Source organism: Rana temporaria, chromosome 3, assembly GCF_905171775.1.
Source record: "Rana temporaria chromosome 3, aRanTem1.1, whole genome shotgun sequence".
Lineage (NCBI taxonomy): Eukaryota > Metazoa > Chordata > Amphibia > Anura > Ranidae > Rana > Rana temporaria.
In genome coordinates this window covers 366,223,419-366,243,864 of record NC_053491.1, presented here as the reverse complement: position 1 = coordinate 366,243,864, position 20,446 = coordinate 366,223,419, and the positions used below count along the sequence as shown (strand labels likewise).

Below are 20,446 nucleotides of genomic sequence, written 5' to 3'. Positions count from 1 at the left end.
TTACATTTAAGACAGTGTAAGTGACTTACACATGTCGGATCTTAAGCGTATCTATGCGAAAATGATTCTAAGAATCACTCGCATAGATACGCTGGGCCAAAAAAGACGGTATCCTGAGATATTCCGTCGTAACTATACTCAGAATATGGCCCTATATTGCCAAAAGTATAAGGACACCTGCCTTTACACGCACATGAACTTTAATGGCATCCCAGTCGTTGGGTTCAATATTGAGTTGGCCCACCCTTTGCAGCTATAACAGCTTCAACTCTTCCGGGAAGGCTGTCCACAGAGGGGCAGAGGAACTTGATTGGCCTGCACAGAGTCCTGACCTCAACCTGATAGAACACCTTGAGGTGGGATGAATTAGAGCGGAGACTGCGAGCCAGGCCTTCTCGTCCACATTAGTGCCTGACCTCACAAATGCGCTTGTGGAAGAATGGTCAAACATTCCCACAAACACACTCCTGAACATTGTGGACAGCCTTCTCAGAAGAGTTGAAGCTGTTATAGCTGCAAAGGGTGGGCCAACTCAATATTGAACCCTACAGACTAAGACTAGGATCCCCTTAAAGTTCTTGTGCGTGTAAAGGCAGGTGTCCCAATACATTTGACAATATAATGTACATTGAAATAAAACTGATTGTAAGCTTACTGGAGGTGACCCCCATACCTTGTTTTAAGGGTATATTTAGGCATTACTCAAAGGTAGCTCCCAAACCTCCTTACCCCCTTCTAGACCATGTCCCAGCATTATTATAATTTTTTTGGGCTTGTTCCTATAGCGAAAAACAGCTTCTTTTACACCTTGTGATATCATTAAAGGCTCGCAAAATTCTTCTGCTGCTGGGACATCAGTTCTGATTGACATAGATATGCCCCAGAAGCAGAGGCGTAGCTTGAAGCTTGTGGGCTCCGATGCAAAAGTTGACCTGGCCCCTGGGTTGTTCTCACCCTGTGCTCCTCTCCATTCAGGAAATGGCCCCAGCCAATGAGAACAGAGGGGTGTGGACCGTGGTAGCCCAGTACTGGAGCGTGGCTGTGGGGCCCTTGAGCAGATCGGAGCTGGACTTTGTGGAGGATATGATAATATGACAGGGAGGCTGCAGGGGCCCCCTGGAGCTAGGGGTGGGGTTGCGATTGTGACCCCTGCAACCCCTTATGCTACGCCCATGCCCCAGAGCTACATTTCCCAAGAGCCCTTTCCCTACACACACAGTGTGGGCTCTTGGGAGTCTAGGCAGCAGTGTTGTTTTTCTGGGAAATAAATCAATGTGTGAATGTGGAGAGGGATGAGGATAGGTGGATCTCTGTAGTCCAGCAGGCAGGACTGATAACACTGCTAGGTGCTCACTGGATTTCTGGAGGATTAAAGTGTCACTGAACCTACATCATAAAAAACTATTAATACATGTTATATGACATGCTGTTCATAATCACTATGAGATTAATTTCCTGTATTCTACAAAAAATCTTGTTGTTTCTGCTGCTCCCTATCTCCACCTTCTGTTCATGTACCTAATTCAGCTAGTGCTTTTGCAGCTGTGGTGGCAGCTCTGCACATGCTCAGTTTTCAGTGAGTTTCTATGCAGAGCATTTCCTCCATATCACATTTGAGCAGCCCATGTGACTATAGAGTCACACATTTGGGAGTATACACCCACTCTCTCCCTCCTCCATGCCCACTAACCAACTAAACACAATGGGGGCAGGAGATTACATGTAGATTAATGGTGGCTTCTCCTCCTTCTTATCCTAACACAGTGCTAATTTCTTTCCCTTTACAGGGAATCCCTCCTGCTGAGATTTGGTCTGCTTTTGGTGTGGGAGCGGGAGCGTGCGGGGGGAAGCCGTCCCCGCTGGGAGAAGACAGTGATTATCGCTAGCGGCTATAGCAGTCACTAGTGATAATCGTAGGAGAATCCGGCAAGCTGGTTGTACCCAAGTTGATCGATCAATCAACTTGTTACATTCAGCCTGCCCATTAACGGTTTAAATCTTGGCCAGTTTCTGCTGAACCGGCCAAGATTCAAACCGTCTTAGACACAGGCTGGAGGGGCGTGATACAGACTGTGACTGGCAAAAATGGATGGAGTGTGGAAGGGTGAGAACCGCCATTAAGTTTCTCTAGTGGTCTGTGTGGGGAATTCAAAATCCCCCAAATCTTCTGCTTGAGACATCTGTTCTGGTCACAACTGTACAATACACAGGTAGTAGTGCGAATTTCTTATAATGGGTGGCCCTGTCGGCTCCTTCCCACTCAACATCCTTTATTTGAAAAATTTAAGGAACCAGGCAGAAAATTGCATCCAATCAGGTGCCGTCACTGTTCAGGTATTCTGACAATCACTGGTGCAGGCTGTCTGAATACAATAGCCACAGCGGGAGATTTGTCCATCCTAGCAGTACAGCATGGATAAATGAATCTGTAGGCTAAACGAAAAAGTGGTAGATTCAGGTAGAATGGCTTATTTTTCTGCGGGCGTAGCGTATCTCAGATACGCTACGCCGCCGTAACTTAGTAAGGCAGATTCTGTATTCACTAAGAACCTGCGCAATAGGTTACGGCGGCGTAGCGTAAATCTACCGGCGTAAGCACGCCTAATTCAAATTGTGAAGAGGTAGGCGTGTTTTATGTGAATAAAACATGACCCCACGTAAATGACGTTTTTGACTAACGGCGCATGCGCCGTCCGTGAAAGTAACCCAGTGCGCATGCTCCAAATTAACCCGCAAATTCACGGACGACTTACGCAAACGACGTAAAATTTTCAAAATTTGACGCGGGAACGACGTCCATACTTAACATAGGATACGCCTCATATAACAGGGGTAACTTTACGCCGTAAAAAGCCTAACGTAAACAACGTAAAAAAATGCGCCGGGCGAAAGTACGTTTCTGAATCGGCGTATCTACCTAATTTGCATATTCCTTGTGTAAATCGACGGAAGCGCCACCTAGCGGCCAGCGTAAATATGCAACTAAGATACGATGGCGTAAGAGACTTACGCCGGTCGGATCTTAGTCAAATCTATGCGTAACTAATTCTTAGGCCCCGTACACACGAGAGGATCGATCCGCTGAAATTGATCCGCGGATATATTTCGGGCCGACCGATTTCCAGCGGATAAAAATTTCTTAGCATGCTAAGAAATCTATCCGCTGGAATCGGCTCCAGCGGATCGATCCGGTGGTCTGTACAGACTCACCGGATCGATCCGTCCGAACCCATCCCTCGCATGTGTCGTAATGATTCGACGCATGCGTGGATATCCTTATATGACAGCGTCGCGCACGTCGCCGCGTCATCATCGCGGTGACAGCGTGACACGTCACCGCGGACGGAATTCCGCGGGGATTTTGATCTCCTGGTTAGTACAACCAGGAGATCAAAATCCGCCAGAGGATTTATCCGCGCATACGGTCCGGAGGACCGTTTCCGCGGATAAATCCTCTCGTGTGTACCCGGCATAAGAATCAGGCGCATAGATACGACGCCGCACACTCAGAGATACGACGGCGTATCTGGAGATACGCCGTCGTATCTCCTACCTAAATCTGGCCCTAACAGCGCATGGCCAGCTTTAGAAATGATTTTTTTTCAACCTGAACAGATTCATTTTATTTCCTATTGTGTCTCTGGGACAGGAAGTACAGGAAAATCTCAGCAATAGGATACAGACTGCAAAAAAAAGAAAAAAAAGAAAAAATCACGACAAGGGTTCTAATCGTTCCACACTTCATCCCAAAAGTAAAAAGTTGGCTTTAGATTCACTTTAGGATACAGTAGCATGGGGAGATCCAGATTTAAAACAGACAAATCAGCTTTATATTAAGCAGCTCCCCTTCATAAGCACTGGTTATCATGCACATGAAAGGAATTAGCCAAGATATGACATAAATACAGTACAATGTGTCATGTGTTTGGACAGCTGTGTCACTCCCAGCCAAACTCCCAACAAATCTGCACTAGAAAAATTCTGCAGCAAAACCAAACAGGAAAATTGGACATTATTGCCTGTCTATTTGGAAAGCATATTTACTTGATGTTGGGGAGCATCAAGATTGCTTTGAAATATATTTTCACCTTTGCCGTTTCATATTTTCAAACGCTGTAAGAGACAACCACTTTTCAGTTCTAGTGGCAACAGCAGGGCCCTATACTTCTAGAAGCTTCTGTCTGGGAAAACTGTATACAGTTGCAATGTATTTGGGTGACTCCAGGTTATATGATGAGTTATGGAAGCTAAGCAAATCTACTATTCCTAAAAAAGAATGTAAGCACAGGCCAACAGTGATACACACAATTTGGAAAGTTCCAGGAGCTGAACTGAAAGATGGTCAGGGGACGGAAAACAAAGGTCTAACCAGCAGGCTGGACACAGCGCCGTGAGGTAATGCAGAACTACCTCAGAGTCCAGCACCGAACAGATAAGTCACATGTCATAGCAAAAAGTCAGGAGGTGATGTCCACTCAAATGCCAGGATCAGCAAATGAGAAGAAGGAGACAGAACAAACCCACCAGGTCCTCGTAGGGGCATTAGAGTGTAAGCCCCTCTGGTTCAGAGTCGGATGTGACTGGCACTGCAGAATATGTCAGAGCTCTATAATTATATAATAATTGTGTGTGTTACTTTCGCTCTCTCCTGGTCTTGCACCTCCCTCTCCCTCCAACCGCCTAACAGTTACCCGTAGAAGCCTTCATCACCTTCTAATCCTCACTCTGCTGCTGATCACCTCTATGACAAAATCTCACCCCTGTCCTGCCCCAACCTACTCACTCTTGACTACAACAGTTCACCGTCTCCCCCCTTACCTAGATAGGCGTCCCCCCTCACTTCACGCAGAATCAGGCCCCGATCGCTACAACCCTGGCAAACAGACGACACCAGAAGTCTGAGAAAACGTAGCCACCAGGAAGAAGAGAAAATATCTGGACAGCCGCTCTCCAAAAAAAAACACCTTTATTGTGAAAAATATCAAAAGTTCATGACAACAGCAAGGTACAAGAAATATAACTGATGCGTTTCACACTCTTAACAGTGCTTAAAGGGGTTGTAAAGGGTTGTTTTTTATTTTCTAAATAGGTTGTTTCAAGTGCATTGTTGGTTCACTTACCTTTTCCTTCGATTTCCCTTCTAAATGTTTTTTTTTTCTTTGTCTGAATTTCTCAATTCCTGTTCCTCCTCAGTATGCTTGCCCCCATCATCCAAGCCGTTCTGGCCTGGGGGTTAGTCAGCGTGCTCGTCTGGACTTCAGTCTGCTCTCTGCTAAAAACGGGTCACAGGAGTGCAAAACTAATTGCGATCCTGTGATCCATAGTAGACACCCAGCCAAACAAGTTTAGGCTGGACTTCTCCTTTAACAACCTACGCCCCATCTCCTTACGCCTCGTCTCCTCCAAACCCCTTGAATTACTGGTCTACAACCGACTGAGCGACCATCTGACCATGAACAAACTTCTTGACTCCCTTCAGTCCGGATTTCACCCTCAACACTCCACGGAAACTGCTCTCCTTAAACTCACAAATAACCTACTAACGGCTAAAACCAACGGACACAATTCTGTGCTACCGTATTTGCCGGCGTATAAGACGACCCCCTAATTTTCCAGGAAAAAATTTGGTTTTGGGATATACTGGCCATATAAGACTACCCCCTTCCTTCTAGTCTTTCTGGAAGCTGAGGGGTAGCCAGAACAACCGCTGACAGAAACAGGCTTTTTTTAAATCTCACTGTGCCATTACATTACATGCCCCACTGTGCCATTACATTACATGCCCCACTGTGCCATTACATTACATGCCCCCACAGTGCCATCACTTGCCCCCACAGTGCCATCACTTGCCCCCATATTGCCATCACTTGCCCCCACTGTGCCCCCACTGTGCCATCACTTTCCCCCCCACCGTGCCATTACTCACGTTTTGCAGCACAGTCTCCGTCTGCTGCTAGCGTCCATGATTTGAAAGCCGCGCCTTCTTCTCAGACTGTCCTGTGATAAGAGGATGATAAGGCATTCGTGATAGGAGGAACACAGAACAGAGGCGCTGCTGGGAAAATTTGTGTTCCGCCTATCACAGGACAGTCTGAGAAGAAGGCGTGGCTTTCAAATCATGGACGCCCGCAGCAGACGAAGACTGTCACCGGCGTATAAGACAACCCCCGACTTCTGGATGCATTTTTTTGCATCCAAAAAGTCCTCTTATACGCCGGAAAATACGGTACTTCTCCTGGACCGCTCTACTGCCTTTGACACAGTGGACCACTCCCTCCTCCTCAAAAAACTCCACTTCTTTGGTCTCCGTGACTGTACTCTTCACTGGTTCTCATCCTACCTATCCCACCACTCCTTCAGAGTTTACTTACAACTCCTGTTCTCCTCTTCCTTTATCTGTCGGGGTCCCCAAAGGTTCTGTTTTTAGACCTCTCCTTTTATCAACCTACACCACCTCCAACTTGTCCCCCAACGCAAAGGTCCTAGGTTGTAGTCTTGGAATCCAAATTAACCTTTCAGCCCCACATTGGCTGATTAAAGTGTAAGCTTCTCTTGCGCACAGACTGATGTGACTAGCTCAGTGTTCTCTGTACAGCACTGTGGAATATATCACAGCTATATAAATGTATAATAACAATGTGTGGCTGTGGTGGGACATTAGAGTGCAAGCTCCTCTGATGTTGTGTGGTGAATATTGGTATGTTTCAGAATTCTTCTAATAATAAAGAATATATATCATTTAGGAAACGCCTTATAAGAACACAGCACCCACAATGCAATATTCACCTTAAAGGCGCCAGGTACGTGATCATTATCCCCGTCACAGGAAGGGGCTCCGTTCTCACAGCCATTCTTACAGTTCTGTTAAAGAAAAAAAAAAGACGTTAGCCGAAAGATGAATTCTAATGCAATAAGCAATATTAATGATTGTTGTATTTTGTGACCACATGCCTTATCTGACTGTTGTGTACACAGAACATTTATGGAGGTGAGATGATCTCTGATAAGTTCATATTTGCACAATATATTTCTAGATAAACATGGCCTTCACGTGCCGATATAATGTACCTCTGGAGTCACCTTCACATATGACACTACAAAAGTGTGCGGTTCAGTGACATTTACTTTTGAACCCTATAGAATCATCTACTGCCTCTCCATTCAATCTGAATTTAAGATTTCGACTTTTCCCTGTGATCCTCCAATACACCCACCTTGTCTTGTTATTGGCTTCAATCAGATTCCACAACACATCATAAGTAAAACTTATTGGCATGAGAAAATTGTGACTTTATAGTAGAACTTTGAGTAGAACTTTTCATTTGGGTAAGGTTATAACCCTTGAAAGTTTTTTTTTCCCCCATATGTGTCTCATTGAGGAGATTTCCCTTCACTTCCTGTCCCATAACAAAACAGGAAGTGAGAGAAAATCCCTGCAAATTAAGGGAATTTCTCAGGGACCACAAAGTCACCAGAACTAGTGTCCCCATAGGCAGGGACGGACTGACCATTGGGGCTCTCGGGCACTGCCCGAGGGCCCCATGCCACTAGGGGGCCCCATCAGGGTTGCCAGGCTCAATCAAGCCAGGGACAATATGTAAAAATCTGTGTTTATTTTACATCTGTCCCTGATATGTTTGAAACCGACATGGTTTTGATGTGAAAATCCCGAGATTTTAGCTGCCCTGCCTCTGCACTGCCTCCTGGCGTGGTGGCCATCTGTAAGCCCCAGGGCCCCATAATCTTCTATTGCCCGGGGGCCCCATGAGTTGTCAGTCCGCCCCTGCCCATAGGATAATTTCCAGGGCTGTGGAGTCGGAGGAAATTTTGGGTACCTGGAGTCTGAGTCGGAGGAAATGTTGGGTACCTGGAGTCTGAGTCGGAGTCAGCAAACAATGCACGACTCCAACTCCGACTTCTACTAAATTTAGATTCTCGAAACATTTAGGAGTCGAAACATTTATCTACCGACTCCACAGCCCTGATAATTTCTCCCCTATTACTTTTCTGGGGACAACCAAAAATGTTGTATTTCCTTTACTTTCACGTTCAATGATAATAAGGACAAATAGAGAGGGTGAATTTCCCTGGGGGCACAGACAGCATTAAAAAAAAAGGGGTTCTAATCCCTCTCCACTCTATCCAAAACACAAAAAAAAAAGTTTTGCCTTTAGTGATACTTTCTAGTGTTACTAAAAGGTAAAACTTTATTTATTTATTTTTGGATAGAGTATGGAAAGGTTATAGCCTCTGACAATTGTTTGCCAATTGTGTCTCATAGGGAAGATTTCCTTCATCTTTCAAAGTGAATGAATGTGTGATTGTCACCAGGGTCATGGCATCTAGTGTCCCCATTGGATGATTTACTCTCTATTACTGTTCGGTGATAAGTTAAAAAACATTTTTTTACTTTTTACTCTTGAAGATAACGGTAAACAGGACCCACAGAGAGGGTGAATCTCCCTAATGGAGGAACAGACAGCATAAGATACTAGATAGATGTTTTAAGCTATCTAAAACGAAAAAAAAAAAAAAAGGGTTTGCGTTTAAGTTACATTTTAAAAACAAAAGTTTTGATTTATTTATTTTTTGGATAGATAAGAACACCTGTCTGGGAGTTTATGTTGTTTGTGCATCCATTATAGAGATTCACCCAATGTGCCCTGTTTACCATTATCATCAAGAGTAAAAGTGAAAAAAAATCCCCAAATGTTGTATTATCACCAGAACAGGAAGTATGTGAACGATTTGGAAGCGTATTTCAAACATTTTACATGCATATTCAAGCCTAAAGCCCCATACACACCATCAGATTATCTGCAGATTTTTGTCTTCAGATTTACCAAAACCATGTAGTACAAGGGCCTGCCTGATTGCATACAAATTGAAACTCTTAAGGTTTGACCTCCTATTAGATGGTTTTGGTAAATCTGCAGAAAAAAATCTGCAGATAATCTGATGGTGTGTATGGGGCTTTAGGCATTATTATTTAAGCCAGTGGAAAGCACTAGGGGTAAGAGGTCATGTTTTACAGGCTAAAATATGCCTGGAAAACTCTTGAAAACCCTGTTAGGATTTGATTGTTTTCTGCTTATTACCTGTTGCAGTGACAGAATGGGAAATCTACAATGGTAACATGGACATCTATACAAAAACTAACAGGGTTCTAGTCTGCCTCTTGATAAAACATGTAGCACCCTCCAGTGTACAGTTTAGATTGAGAAAAATGTATTTTGACTCACAATAGAGTTGTGTGAGTCTGGTACCTGGTTGAGGTTATAGTAGGTCAGCCTGAAGGTCTCTACAAGTCAGGTCTCCAATACCTTCCACTGGTTCTAGAAGCTTTAAGACATTTCTAGAAGCTAGTGGGTGGAGGCAAAGAAGCCAGGATCTGCATATTTATGGGAATCTGGATAATTGTCAGGAAGAAGGGCCGGTGTAGTGTCACATTCCGCTCCCTATCACAGATTGCTCTGGAAGTGACGTTCCATCGCCGCCATCTTGCTACACCCCACACCATTGCACAGTAATGATAGAGTGTGAAGGGGGCAGGCGGACATCTTGTTACACCCACCTGAGGTTTAGATTTCACAGTTATTTTCAACACAAAACGGAGCTTATATGCTTAAATACAGCGTTTGTAAATCCGACGGACTGTTAAATGTGAAAATCAGAGGTGTTTTGTCACATTAGTAACCATATTAGGTCAGCTGGTTTGCTGCTGCTTTAAAAATGTAACATGTATACAGTCCGGCGGATTTCCAAATTCTGGGGCAGATCCACATAGAAATGGATAGGTGCAGCGTATCAGAGATACGCTACGCCGCCGTATCTTACCTGGCTTTAAGTCGAATCCTGGAAGAATTTGCGCCGTAAGTTACAGCGGCGTAGTGTATTTCTGGCGGCGGAATTCAAATCGGCGATTAGGGGGCGTGATTAATTTAAATGAAGCGCGTCCCCGTGCCGAATGAACTGCGCATGTTCAGTTTCAAAATTTCCCGTCGTGCATTGCACGAAATGACGTCGCAATGACGTCATTTTGTAAACTTAGACATGACTTATGTCCATCCCAATTCACGGACAACTTACGCAAAAAAAATTAAAATTTCGACGCGGGAATGACGGCCATACTTAACATGGCAAGTCTATCTATACGCCACAAAAAACCAGCTTTAACTATACGCCGGAAAAAGCCAACTAGAGACGACGTAAGAGAATGCAACGGCCGCGCGTACGTTCGTGGATCGTCGGAAAAAGCTAATTTGCATACCTGACGCGGAAAACGATGCAAACTCCACCCAGCGGACGCCGAAGTATTGCATCTACGATCCGAAGGTGTACGAAGCCGTACGCCTGTCGGATCAAACCCAGATGCCGTTGTATCTAAATTAACATTGCATGGTATCACTGTAACACAGGATTGGTCAAGATCAATAATTCTCATGTTTCACAAATTCCAGCAACATTCCTTGTTGAATGTATCATTTTACAAAAAACATTTGGTTGGGGGTTGTTCCATCGACAAACTGCGCTTATTCTCTAGATGACCTTGATGCATTATTATGGAGATCTCAGAATGCACACATTACCAGTTTAGATGGCAATGGAGATGTTATGAATGAGGATCCTTGTAATGATTAACTCCACGTGGACAACACACACATGAGTTACCAGGCACCGTCACGGTACATTACACTAAACTATTTTTTCACTCCTGTGAATTTTATTTCACCCGCATTTTACCGTGAGATTATGAGATTATGAGCAAAGCCTTGTTAAGATAAAATAATATACACAGAGCAAAACAAAGCATTCAACTTCGACCCAAGATTCTCCCAGATTTCATTGCTCATCAATTCTCCATCACGGCTGCAATAAAACGTTTTCTGCTAAAGATATCTCACAATAAATATAATTAATCTCTTAAAACATTTGGCCTCGAACAGAGTTCCCAACACAATTAATTTTACTGTTATATAGAGGAGAGTTAGAAAAAAGACATTGGGCTAGATTCAGATAGGTTAGCGGATCCGCGTAACCTATCTCAATTACGATACGCCTTTAAATTTGCGGCGGCGTATCGTAAATCCCCCGGCGGAATTCAAATTCCGCGGGTAGGGGGCGTGTAAAATTAAAATCAGGCGCGTTCCCGCGCCGAACGAACTGCGCATGAGCCGTCCGTAAAATTTCCCAGCGTGCATTGCTCTAGGACGTCATTGGTTTCGACGTGAACATAAATTACGTCCATCCGTATTCACAAACGACTTACGCAAACGACGTAAAAAAAAATTCTAAATTCAACCCGGGAACGACAGCCATACTTGACATAGGATACGCCGCATATAGCAGGGGTAACTATACGCCCGAAAAAGCCAAACGCAAATGACGTAAAAAAAAAACACCGGGCGGTCGTTCGTTTCTGAATCGGCGTAACTCCTCATTTGCATATTCCTCGCGTATACAAACGGAAGCGCCACCTAGCGGCCAGCGTGAGATTGCAGCCTAAGATCCGACGGTGTAAGTCACTTACACCTGGCGGATCTTAGGGAGATCTATGCGTAACCTGATTCTATGAATCAGGCGCATAGATCCGACGGCCGGATTCAGAGATACAACGGCGTATCAGGAGATACACCGTCGTATCTTCTTTCGGAATCCGGGCCATTGAGCCCTCGTTCACACCAGTGCGACATGATAATTCCAAATTGCATGACCGGTCACACCCCATTGCCAGCAATGGAACCATTCAAATCGTCGCAAATCATGTCGCAGCGACTTTGAAAAAGTTTCCTGCAGTACTTTTTTTTCCGATTTCATTGCGACTTGCATAGACTTCTGTTAAATGAAGTCCCAAACCGCAATGTAATCTAAGAAAAAATCGCACTGATCTGCGGTTTTGAAATTTGGGCTGGGTCCATAAAGACATGGATGAGCGAGTTTGGGGTGGAGGAACTTGACTGGCTTGCACAGAGTCCTGACCTCAACCCGAAAGAACACCTTTGGGATGAATTAGAGCAGAGACTGCGAGCCAGGCCTTCTTGTCCAACATCAGTGCCTGACCTCACAAATGCGCTTCTGGAAGAATGATCAAACATTCCCATAGACACATTCCTAAACCTTGTGGACAGCCTTCCCAGAAGAGGTGAAGCTGTTATAGCTGCAAAGGGTGGGCCAACCCAATATTGAACCCTACGGACTAAGACTGGGATGCCATTAAAGTGGTTGTAAACCCTAGAGAACCCCCTCCAAAAAAAAACCTGCAAGACAAAGGCATAATGAGCTAGTATGCATAGCATACTAGCTCATTATGCATTACTTACCTTACATCAAAGCCTCCACAGCTGTCCTTGTACCCCCCTCCAGCTGGCGACATAAGAAGGGAGTCACCGCTCCAGGTGGGTCTTGTAGGCAATTAAGGAACGTCTCAGGAAACCAAGGTGCTGGCAATGCACGAGGCAAATGTAGAAAATTGGAAAAGGATGGATAGCCGCACTCCAAGGAAACTTCAAAAAGTTGTCTTTATTGGTAAAAAATATGCATGCAAAACAAAAAACAGCCACAGGAAGGAACAGCCGACGCGTTTCACACTATATGACTAATGACTGATATAGTGTGAAACGCGTCGGATGTTCCTTCCTGTGGCTGTTTTTTGTTTTGCATGCTTATTTTTTACCAATAAAGACAACTTTTTGAAGTTTCCTTGGAGTACGGCTATCCATCCTTTTCCAATTTTCTACAGCTGGCGCCATAGCTCCCTGAGTTACTTCCAGGTATCGCAAATCCAGTGCTGTGATTGGCCGGAGCTGAATGCACGCGGGAGCCGCCGGTAACGGCACACTTACTGAAGTAATGGCACATACATGCCATTGCTTCAGTGCACATGTGCCAATGACATCGGCACATGCAAATACAGTGGATATCTCCTAAACCGTGCAGGTTTAGGAGATATCCTGGGTGACTACAAGTAAGCCTTATTATAGGCTTACCTGTAGCAAAAAGAGGATTGTAAGAGTTTACAACCACTTTAAGGCAGAGTTCCACCCAAAGATGGTACTTCCGCTTTAAGTGAAGGTGACCCCCTGACATGACACATTTAGCATGTATTTTTTTTTTGTGGGGGGAGGGGATACCATCTTTTTAGAGGCATCCAGCTTTCACTTCCTCACGGGGGTCCACAGCTCTGGAAGGAAGTTCACCTCCCCCACTCCCTCCCTGCAATGCCAGAAGATTGCCCGGCCATTCACAGCGCTCAGTGCGTGCCCGGTTGTGAAGCCACAGCCGGGCGCCCACAGTAAGAATGCTGGCACTGTGAAGAGGAGCGGGGCTTCATACTCCCACATAGCTGGATGGTAGGACAGGTGAGTGTCTGATTATTAAAAGTCAGCAGCTTCACTTTTTGTAGCTGCTGACGTTTAAAAAAAAAAATCTGGCGGAACTCTGCTTTAAAGTTCATGTGCGTATAAAGGCAGGCGTCCCAATACTTTTGGTAATATAGTGTAGCATGAATTGTAGATACAGTATAGTAATTTTTAGAAGGGGTTCCCTGACATCAGAAAGTTATTTCAAGGGTTCCTCTGTGTTGAAAAGGTTAAGAAAGGCTGTCTTATGCCGCGTACACACGATCAGAATTTCCGACAACAAATGTTTGATGTGAGGATATTCCGACCGTGTGTAGGCTCCATCGGACATTTGCTGTCAGAAATTCCAAATTCCGACAACAAATGTTTGAGAGCTGGTTCTCAATTTTTCCAAAAACAAAAGTTCCTGCCGGAAGTTGCGATTGTGTATATGCAATTCCGATGCACAAAAATTCACGCATGCTCTGAATCAAGCAGAAGAGCCACACTGGCTATTGAACTTTAATTTTCTCGGCTCGATGTTGTGTTGTACGTCACCGCGTTCTTGATGTTTAAATTTCCAACAACATTTGTGTGACCGTGTGTATGCAACACAAGTTTGAGCCAACATTCGGAAAAAAATCCACGGTCTTGTTGTCGGAATGTCTGATCGTCTGTACGCGGCGTGACATATTAAAACAGAGGAATTCATAGTGATTGGAGTCAGGGCCGTCTTTGCCGCAGGGCAAACGGGACAGCTGCCCAGGGCCCTGTCACTGTTAGGGGCCCAAAGCAGAGCCGCCCGTTAAGCCTGCCTGCTGCCCGCAAATCGGCGCTGAAAATCCCCAAACAGACAGACAGTGTCTGTCACTGTCATCAGCAGCGCGCCGCGCGCAGCCAGTGCTGCATTTTTTTTAGATCAAGGAGCGGGAGCGGGCCGTGCCACGGTTGGGCAGGGCCTTGAGTTCCACTGACGCTCTGGCCCTGCCCCTTGCTATGCGTGCAGCGTGCGCAGTGTTCAGTGACCAGTGTACCTGATCAGAGGAGCGGGGGAGGAGGAGTTAGAGATCAGATTGAGACCGCGGAGTGGAGTGCAGCTGCCTGGTGGTTCCTGCTTGTTATGCTTAGTCAAGTGAAACTAATAGACTAGCACTAGCAGTGTGTGTCAGACTGTCACTGTGGACGGTGGAGAATTGATCGGAGGCTGGAGCTGAGCTTGCCAAGACAGGACAAGGTAAGGTCTTCTTTCTCCTCCCTTGGCTCCCGCTCCCTATCCCCATGCCATGCCATGTGTAAAATAGAAGAACTTTTTAAAACACTGACCAGACCGCATGCCATGTGTAAATTAGAAGAACTTTTTAAAACACTGACCAGACCTGCAATGCATGCCATGTGACATGGCATGCATTGCAGGTGCAGGTCTGGTCAGTGTTTTAAAAAGTTCTTCTATTTTACACATGGCATGGCATGGGGGTAAAGAGCAAAATTGCATTGGGGGGCCCAAAAAAAATGTTTGTCCAGGGCCCAAACCATATTAAAGATGGCCCTGATTGGAGTTAGTCGATCCAGGGCAGGAAGTACGGGAGTGCCACTCACAGGCTCATGCTCACACCTTGCCCCGGGGCTCAGGTATGTCAAACTGTATGGCCGCGTACACACGATCAGTCCATCCGATGACAAAGGTCCGAAGGACCTTTGTCATCGGTTAACCGATGAAGCTGACTGATGGTCAGTTGTGCCTACACACCATCGGTTAAAAAAAGATTGTGTCAGAACGCGGTGACGTAAAACAGAACGACGTGCTGAAAAAAACAAAGTTCAATGCTTCCAAGCATGCGTCGACTTGATTCTGAGCATGCGCGGGTTTTTAACTGATGCTTTTGCATACTAACGATCGGTTTTGACCTATCGGTTAGGCGTCCATCGGTTAAATTTTAAAGTAAGTTCTCATTTTTTTGACCAAAGGTTAACTGACCGATGGGGCCCACACACGATCGGTTTGGACCGATGAAAAGGTCTTTCAGTCCGCTTTCATCGGTTTTGACTGATCGTGTGTACGCAGCCTATAACTCCATTGCAACAAATGTATACTCACCTGACACCTGTATGTGATTTTTTTACTTCGGATAAAGAGTAAAGATTTGATGAGTTGGTGTGAAAGGGAATGAGTTCAAGTTCACTGTTTTGTACATGAGCGATGATTAGGCGCCATGCACACTGGACGTTAAAATAATGTTACAAAAACACTAGTAGCTTTGCAGGGAGTCTTTCACAGTTTTTGCAATAGCATTTATTAGCAGTTTTAGCATTAGCGTTTTTTACATTTTTTTAAATGGATCAAAAATGCTGGCGAGCCACATGCGTTTTTTATTTGGGTAAAAAAACTGCACTTTGAACGCGATTTTCGGGCGTTCAGAAAAAAGCCCATAAACTCCACTGCTCATTAAACCTGAAAAACGTCATGGACACATAAGCTAACATAGAGTGGAGATTATGGGCTTTTAAAAAAAAACTCCAATAAACTGCAGTTTATCAGTTCCAGTGTACATGGAGCCTTATGTGTATGGAAGAAGCATTACAGAAAATGTTGCAATAAATACAGAAATATGATTTGCGGGACAAACAATTGGTTCCAGAGTCACAGGATGCTGAATTTGGATCACATAAACATCCCCCCTCCCTCTTCATCCTGCCGGAGGGTGAAGGGATAAAGGGTATAGGGATGTCTGACATATATAACGAGGCCAATGTGATTGGAGGATCCTATGAGCAGCCAGTAGGCAGGGGAGAATTATAATAAACATTATGGATGTAATATAAAGTCATATATGGCTGGCATGTAATATTAATAAGAGGGATTTTAAAAAGCTATGCATTATTATTCAGAAACGCTGATATTCATACTTTAGTCCTCACTGTATAGATAAAATTATGTGTCTGTAAATTACATAAGGACTGACCTCCATAGGGAACAATGGTAGATCAATCAGACACATCTATATACAGATCCTGCAGCATTGTTATAATAGGGAATAATATAAAATGGAACCTCTATGGGGGACAATACTGAATCTATAGTTCAGTGTACAGAAACCTCTATATACAGAGCATACAGCATCCTATATGATGGAAATGATATAAAATCTGACCTCCCCTATAGGTGACAACACGGAATCTATAGTTTAGTGTACAGAAACCCCTATATACAGAGAATGCAACATTGTCTAATAGGGATTATATCAAATCTGACCTCTATAGGGAACAATCTATAGTTCAGTGTACAGATACATCTATATACAGAACCTGCAGCATCCTATATGATCGGGATTATAAAAAATCTGACCTCTATAGGGGACCATTCTGAATCTATAGCTCAGTGTACAGATACATCTATATACAGAGCCTGCAACATCCTATATGATGGAATTATATAAGATCCATCCTCTATAGGGGACAACACTGAATCTATAGTTCAGTGTACAGAAACCTCTATATACAGAGCATGCAACATTGTCTAATAGGGATTATATCAAATCTGACATAGTTCAGTGTACAGATACACTATATACAGAACCTTCAGCATCCTATATGATGGGGATTATAAAAAATCTGACCTCTATAGGGAACAATCTATAGTTCAGTGTACAGATACATCTATATACAGAACCTGCAGCATCCTATATGATAGGGATTATAAAAAAATCTGACCTCTATAGGGGACCATTCTGAATTTATAGCTCAGTGTACAGATATATCTATATCCAGAGCCTGCAGCATCCTATATGATGGAATTATATAAGATCCACCCTCTATAGGGGATAATGCTGAATGTATAGCTCAGTGTACAGATACATCTATATACACAGCCTACAGAATCCTATATGATGGGGATTTAAAAAAAACTGACCTCTATAGGGGACCATTCTGAATCTATAGCTCGGTGTACAGATAAATCTATATACAGAGCCTGCAATATCCTATGTGATGGAATTATATAAGATCCACCCTCTATAGGGGATAATGCTGAATCTATAGCTCAGTGTACAGATAAATCTATATACAGAGCCTACAGCATTCTAGATGATGCGGATTATATCAAATCTGACCTCTATAGGGAACAATGATGAATCTATAGTTCAGTGTACAGATCCCTCTATATACAGAGCCCTGTTTCCTCCTATATGATGGAGATTCTATAAAGGACCGTATGCTGGGACAGGTCACATGTTATATAATCTCCTCTCTATGTGTGATGTCATTGCTGTACGATGAGGCTATATAAGAACGGTGATCGGTCAGAGAAATGTTTATTCTACAGTCACGTGACCCCCGATAATAAGCGCCCGGGCCCCTCCCTCACCCGAGTGATGATGCGGGTTACCTGGTGCCCCGGTGCCCTCTGCCGCTGTGCCAGGCTCGCCATCCCGCTCCTCCTCCACCCGAGTGGCGTCACCCTTCTTCCTAACCCGCTGCAGCTCTACCCACCGCTGACGTCAGACCCCCCTAAGCCACATAGTGCTCGGGTGTGCGGCGACGTCAAGCCCCCCCCCCCCAGGGTAACATTATATCAGTGCCCCCCCCGAGGGTAACATTGTATCAGTGCCCCCCCCCTAGGGTAACATTGTATCAGTGCCCCCCCGAGGGTAACATTGTATCAGTGACCCCCCCCCCTCCCCCAGGGTAACATTGTATCAGTGTGCTTGCTCCGTACTTAAAGGAACCATCTGGCTGTTCTCGCTGTAAGATCGGAATTACAATGTTATGTCATTAGTAGATGATCGCCATAGTGTGACGTCAGAACTCTCCTGTACATCATCATATGAGAAATGACAAGTGTCTTCATCATCATTACACTGCGCATCATTGATTATCTGTTTAGTGTGACATCATCAATGCATCACATGCATGACATCATCCCACACTAGCACTACTGGAATGAGTTCCCTTATACCGTGTCATTGCGCTGACATACGCAATAATTCACAGGTTAGCGCAAAACGCAGTGCGTTGGCGTGTTGTGGTGCCATTTAATGTCATACAGTATGTGGTATCTTCATGCAAGTCAGGAGAAGAATTATTTTGTTTTTTTGGTGGTGGCCTGGTGGGTCATGGTGACCTTCCTGGAAAGCTCTCGCAATTTTCCAGAGTTCCCCCTTAGATGCCTCCTTGGCGTGGCGTGTGCATACCCTGGAAGGCCTGGCGCGGTGCCGCGAATAATCTGTGAACAACGTGTTTGCACAAGCTGATTACACTGCCACAACTCTGCCAATTCTTTACAAGTCGAGCGAGATAATACGGCGAGCATTTGAGGTCGTTCCCCATAAAAGTCACATGACAAATGTGGAAGGGATTTATGAAGGTTCTGGAGTTTGCTGCGCTCCACAAGTGCCAGTGGTGATGTGCCATCTGTTATGGTTGGCCTGGTATGCAACATTTTAATTTTTTGCCGCAGGAGGTTTCATAGACGCCACCCAACCTGTAATACTCCGGGGATGAGGGAGGTTTGTTATGGTTCAGGAACCGCGCTGAGATCTGGTGTACACACTGGTTGTTATGGGAAAAGGTTTAGTCAGATAAAAGAACTCTTTACTTCCAGTGCCTGAAATGACCACCAGGGCCAGCCATAAACCGGCTGAGATCCCAACCTTTAATGGGCAGGCTGATTGATCGATCAACTTGGGTACAACCAGCCTGTCAGGTTTGCTTCCGATTATCACAATCACTGTCTTCTCCCAGTGGGGACTCCAGGAGAAGACAATGTGCGACTTCCCTGTCAGCACTGCCTGTGTTGATGGGGGAATCATACGAATTTCTTTCCTGCAACCTGTGGTTGCAGGAAAGAAATATGCACAGTGTATGACTGGCCTAACTCGTTACTTCGAGTGCCTGAAATATGAGACTGTCTAATGACCCTTAACTCGTTTCTTCCAGTGTCTCAAATGTGAGAGAGTTTGAAAACCTTTCACTTGTTACTTCGAGTGCCTGAAATATGAGACTGTCTAAAGACACTTAAAGAGGGATTCCTCCCGCAATTTATATATTTTTTTAAAGTCAGCAGCTACAAACACTTTCGCTGCTGACTTTTAATAAGAACACTTATCTATCCTACTCGCCCGCGATGTCAGCCCCCCCGAGGCCTATCCCTCAATCGTGGCAGCGACCGGCGCCGCCATCCTCAGTAAGGGAAACAGGCAGTGAAGCCGTGCGACTTCACTGCCCGTTTCCTACTGTGCATGTGCGAGCCGCGCTGCGCTTTGTGAATGGGCCGGCTGCTCTCTGGGATATACACAGTTCCCAGAAGGCAGCGCGCCCAATTGACCAGAAGACACCGCGAGTAGGACGGTGGAAGAAGACCTGCCGTGGACGATGAAGAGGCAGATTATGGACTTCCGCATAGCAACCGCTTTTTCTGGTAAGTATTTTTTTTTTTGGGGGGTATTTTTGTTATAAAAAAAAAATTTGAGGGTGGAACTCCACTTTAACTCGTTATTTCCAGTGCCTGAAATATGAGAATTTCTAAAGACCCTTAAGTCGCATTGTAAGTCGCGCTGAAGTCGCCCCAAGTTGCTTTGTGATTCATACTCAAGTCGTGTTCAAGTTGCCTCCCAAAGTCATGCTGAAAGTCGTGTTGCCCCTGTGTGAATGGGGTCTAAGGCTGGGTTCACACTTATGCAATGCCAGACATAACATGTGATTTGCACCACATTGCTGTGCACATCAAATGCGACGTCGGTGCAATGCAAATTCAGACATACAGTTTGTATGGCTGGAATCACATCGCATTCGCACCAAAACGGTGCAGAACCCTTGTGATCTGATTCCACAGTTCGCAGTGCATCCTGCAAACCGATTTGGGGGTGTCATTAACTTTATATTGACACGCACAGCGGTTCGCAGAGGTCAGAGTGAACTTCCTGCGAGTGAGTGACAAACTTATATAGCGCAACACATGCGAATTGAATCGCCTCTGGGCTTCCGATGCGATGCGGGAACCCGCACAGGAATCACGGTGGTTGCCGCATCGCGTCAGTGTGAACCCAGCCTTAACTGGAATCTTTAAGTGGTTGAAGGATGAGATGATTTTAGCAGATGGTAGGAAACAGAGGCGG

General features: G+C 44.9%; 1 protein-coding gene across 2 annotated transcripts in view; it reads right to left on the bottom strand.

Annotated features, from left to right (window-relative positions):
• The window catches only part of BCAT1 (branched chain amino acid transaminase 1), a 108,127-nt gene that overhangs the window by 46,252 nt on the left and 41,429 nt on the right, over window positions 1-20,446 (bottom strand). Inside the window, exons 1-2 of one of the 2 annotated variants that reach the window (XM_040345420.1) lie at window positions 17,719-17,820; window positions 6,787-6,861 (exon numbers count right to left, since the gene is read on the bottom strand). In XM_040345420.1, coding sequence (XP_040201354.1) covers window positions 6,787-6,861; window positions 17,719-17,760 — 117 coding nt within the window. In that variant the 5' untranslated portion in view covers window positions 17,761-17,820. Of the gene's footprint in view, window positions 1-6,786; window positions 6,862-17,718; window positions 17,821-20,446 lie in introns of those variants that run through there. The other variant, XM_040345421.1, reaches the window with a different exon arrangement.